Below are 3,728 nucleotides of genomic sequence, written 5' to 3'. Positions count from 1 at the left end.
TCAGCTGAGCCTTAGGATTAATTCAAGCTCAGAAATATTTCTTTGGCTCTTTACCAGCACGTAGATACACAAACTGCTGTATCTGCCTCAATGAGTCAAAGCGCTGTGGCCTCACTCCTGCTTTTCTGGACTCCACGGCAGAATTAGCCCACGAGTGCAGAAGGCCTTTGAGAGGCACAACACAGAGAGCCTTTCCCCACTCGTGCTTTTAACAAGCCATCTGCATTTGTTCACTTCACATGTCTTAAATCAAGAATGGTGGACGCCTCCAACAGGACCCACTTTACCTGGCTCTCTCCTTTCTTGTACTCTAGGGAACAATCCAGAAGGACAATGCGTGGATTCTTAATAAGGCGACGCATTCTGGGATGGGTCACATCTTTATTCACCATGATTCCCCGCAAAACACACGAGTCTTCACTAAAACCACCTGGAATCTGACAGACACAAGGAAGGGGGGAAATGGGAAGAGCCAGTTTAGTCTACAAAAACCTGTAGTTTCTCCTGAAACTGTCTCTCCCACGTACAGAAAAGGGAAAACTTCTCCCAGGTTATCATAGTGCATCCAAGTCATAATACAAATTTTAATTTTAAGAGCATGTTGACTTAAATTTCAAGTGGGAAGTTGTGGAAGAGCTTAAGAAACTTTCCACATCCTACTGCCTGGTTAACAAGTTTTTCCATCTTCCAAATGCAACTGAAATTATCTTTTTGACAAATATTCCAAAAGGGTTGAAATAACAGCCCCTGTTTGCAGTGTAAACCAGCAGGGCCGACAGCACTGACTGAAATATCTTAGAGGGTGGTTATGTCTGCAGACTGCAGAGAGGTAACACAAAATTCTTCCCACTGCACCCTACAGTCAGCTAGTTCAGAATAAGAAAGGCACACAGGGATAAGAAACAGTTCAGGACACACTCACCTTTTCTACTTTTGCATATTTTTTAATATCAATTTCCCTTCTGCCATTCTCTTCAAACTCCACGGTCTTAACGGCATCAAGAGCGATGCTACAGGCCAAGTCAGACCAGCGGTTTATTGCCTTGGTGTTTATCGCACTCTTTATTATTTTAAGCATCATCTCTTTGTTGTTCACATCCACTGGAGTGCTGGGACGAGGAAAAACCAAAGAGCAAACTGAGTATTACTCCAAGCTGTTTGTCCCTTTGAGTCCCTCTCCAGTTAAGTTATATTCTAACATAACTGGCTGAAGCAGCAGCTTGAAGCAGCACAGAAAGCCCACATCCCCCTTTTCTAACTCCCACCAGCCCATACTTACCCAATTTTCTTCAGAATACTGATCATGTCGTCCAGAGCCTTACGATAAGCCCAGATGATCACAGTTGGGTGCATCTGCTGTTCAAGGAAGTGTTCAGCAACAGACAGCATCTCTCCGGCTTAAAAAAAAAACAAAAATCAAAAATAAATCAAAACCCCCCATATAAATTAGGAGGATAATCGCCACTCAAGACAGACGAGCAGCATACCAGAGATAAAAGGTATCTTCTATCAAAGCAAGGAGCTGATCACCTAAGGGTCTCATGAACAAAGCATGCTCTTGCACAGTGAAAAAAAAAAAATTCCATTTTAAAGTTAGTAAATAACTCATTATGGGTCCTGATGAGCAAAGAGGGCCAACTCCAGCCTTTATACAAACTGTGTCTGAGCCAGCCTCCTTACCAAGGATAATGACAGATGTGGTCCCATCCCCAACTTCTTCATCCTGCGTGCGGCTGATCTCTATCATTGATTTTGCAGCTGGATGCTGGACTTGGATCTGTGCAGAAGCAAGGGATATGGATTTGTTCCAGAATACTAAAGCAGAAACATCTTGCCTTGCTCAGTGGAACAAATACCTTTCATACAGCTAAAGGCATTCTGCAAAACCACAGCAAAGCTCTTCCTTCTTTTCTGACCAAAACCAAGCCCTTTTATTTGACAATGTTGTGCTTCTCTCAGTTTTTCAGGCATTAGAGTTTTTTTGATGTTCTTTTAACAGTACTTGCACCAGAGAGACAATAAAAATTTCTTGGTATCATTATGTGGCATTGTGAACATCACTGTCTGCTCAGAAGGTCTTGATGCAACTGATTACAGCTACAATTACCAAAGCATTTACATCAGTCTTCCCATCTTCCCATCCCAGGATCAAACCTCCATTTCTGCGGAACAAGGGCATTTTCTGGGAATGTTTCATTCCTCCCCAGGGAGCACCTTTCTTGGTGGAGCTCACTAGTACTTGCTGGCCCTCAGGACAGATGAGATCATACAGCTCTACTGGCACTCAAGACTCCAGAATATTCCCACTCACGTGTTAAGCGAGACAATCCTTCAGGAGAAACTTACTTCTCTAAGAATAGCATTGCCATCGTTGGTCATCACAATGCCACCCATGGGGTCCAAAAGCATCTGCAACCACAAGAAAACAAACACTTGTGCTGCAACACCGATGATGCAGCTGCCTGGAAACACCCCACGTGGGACAGAACAGCACAGGTTCTCACCTTCATCATAGCTCTTGGTCCTAAACATGTTCGGATGATGTCAGCAATGGTCTAGGGGAAACCAAAGAAATGAAGTAATGAATTAATGAAGTAATGAATACAGGCAAGTATTATTATTATAGTGCACCTCTTACATGAACAGTGCAGATGGTTTATTTTTTATACAGAATTTTTATGTAACGGTATAAAAATATCTTCTGTTAACACAGGAAATTATTTTCTATGTAGCTTCTTCTATTCTGGGTTCATATAGACTAGAGAAAATATGCTTCAGATCCAGCTTTGCCTCAGAAATAAACACACACATGGAGAAAATAAAAATAATAATCAAAACAGCCTGACAGGAGAATTTGGTACCTTCGCAGCAGTGATGTTTCCTGTCTGGACTTTTCTTCCAGACTCACGTTTTGTGTTCTGACCTAAAGCACACAGAAAAAATAGATTTAATCAAGTACAATGAAGTACAATACAGCAAGGATACAGCCACACCTCTCAGCCACACACATCTGACATGTGACCAGTTCTAAATTCAGAGTTTACACTATAAATACTGCAGTCATTATGAGAAACACACTGACAGAAGAGTGTCAGTGAAAAACACTCCCTATTATAACAGAACTTCTTGTGAGCATCCTAACTGAGACGAAGCTTTGCAACCCTGAACCAGAAACCTACTGCCCCATAAAAATCAAACTGCAGGGACTCACTAGGATCTGCCTGGTCCCACATGACTGGGGAGATGCTGCTGCACAGCACTGTTCAGTCACAAAAAGTTACAGAAGCTCAGGCACAGTTTAAAGAACCGGGTGAACATGAAGTTAATCTGTCTGCATTGCCTTTGGCACATGAGGGTGAGCAGCCCCTGGGGTGCCACAGGCTCACAATCACAGCTGGGGACCAGCTGTCAACAGGCTCTGCCCCAGAGCATCTTTAGGCTCAAGGCTGCTCTTCTGCTATTACAAGCCTGGCCCAGGTATGCACAGATTTACTCAAGAGTAGGTCATCCACATGGAGAGGTGCAAGATAGAACAAAAGGGGCCCTGGGCTCCAACAGCCTGCCTGTTAGGTTAATAGGAAATGGAATGGAATGGATGAAGAGATGGGAATGCAATACCCAAGGAGAAAGAAATCCTTGTGTTGGAGACTGGTGAGAGAATCATAAAATGGTTTGGGTTGCCCAGGGAAGAATTTCTTCCCAATATCCCATTTAACCCTACCCTCTGG

The 3,728-nt window shown here is 43.2% G+C and overlaps 1 protein-coding gene across 1 annotated transcript; it reads right to left on the bottom strand.

Moving 5' to 3' along the window:
- Nucleotides 1-215: 215 nt before the first annotated feature.
- LOC114068433 (T-complex protein 1 subunit gamma-like) lies at nt 216-3,233 on the bottom strand. Its single transcript, XM_027904488.1, has 8 exons — nt 3,212-3,233; nt 2,862-2,923; nt 2,505-2,555; nt 2,347-2,409; nt 1,681-1,777; nt 1,280-1,397; nt 923-1,109; nt 216-437 (listed from the first exon to the last, which is right to left on the bottom strand). Exons 1-8 carry the CDS (start codon nt 3,231-3,233, stop codon nt 231-233), a joined length of 807 nt encoding a protein of 268 aa, XP_027760289.1. The 3' UTR covers nt 216-230.
- Nucleotides 3,234-3,728: the final 495 nt, after the last annotated feature.

This window comes from Empidonax traillii, unplaced genomic scaffold (assembly GCF_003031625.1).
Source record: "Empidonax traillii isolate 1590-97213 ecotype Southwest subspecies unplaced genomic scaffold, ASM303162v1 scaffold1063:size215077, whole genome shotgun sequence".
NCBI classification, from domain to species: domain Eukaryota; kingdom Metazoa; phylum Chordata; class Aves; order Passeriformes; family Tyrannidae; genus Empidonax; species Empidonax traillii.
This window is presented reverse-complemented; position numbering and strand designations above follow the sequence as displayed.

Coding starts and splice junctions, on each gene's coding strand:
- LOC114068433 (XM_027904488.1), bottom strand. CDS start 3,233: ATGTGGGACCAGGCAGATCCTA. Junction 2,924..3,211: donor GTGGGACCAGGCAGATCCTA/GTGAGTCCCTGC, acceptor TGTGTGCTTTAG/GTCAGAACACAAAACGTGAG. Junction 438..922: donor AATATGCAAAAGTAGAAAAG/GTGAGTGTGTCC, acceptor TGTGTCTGTCAG/ATTCCAGGTGGTTTTAGTGA.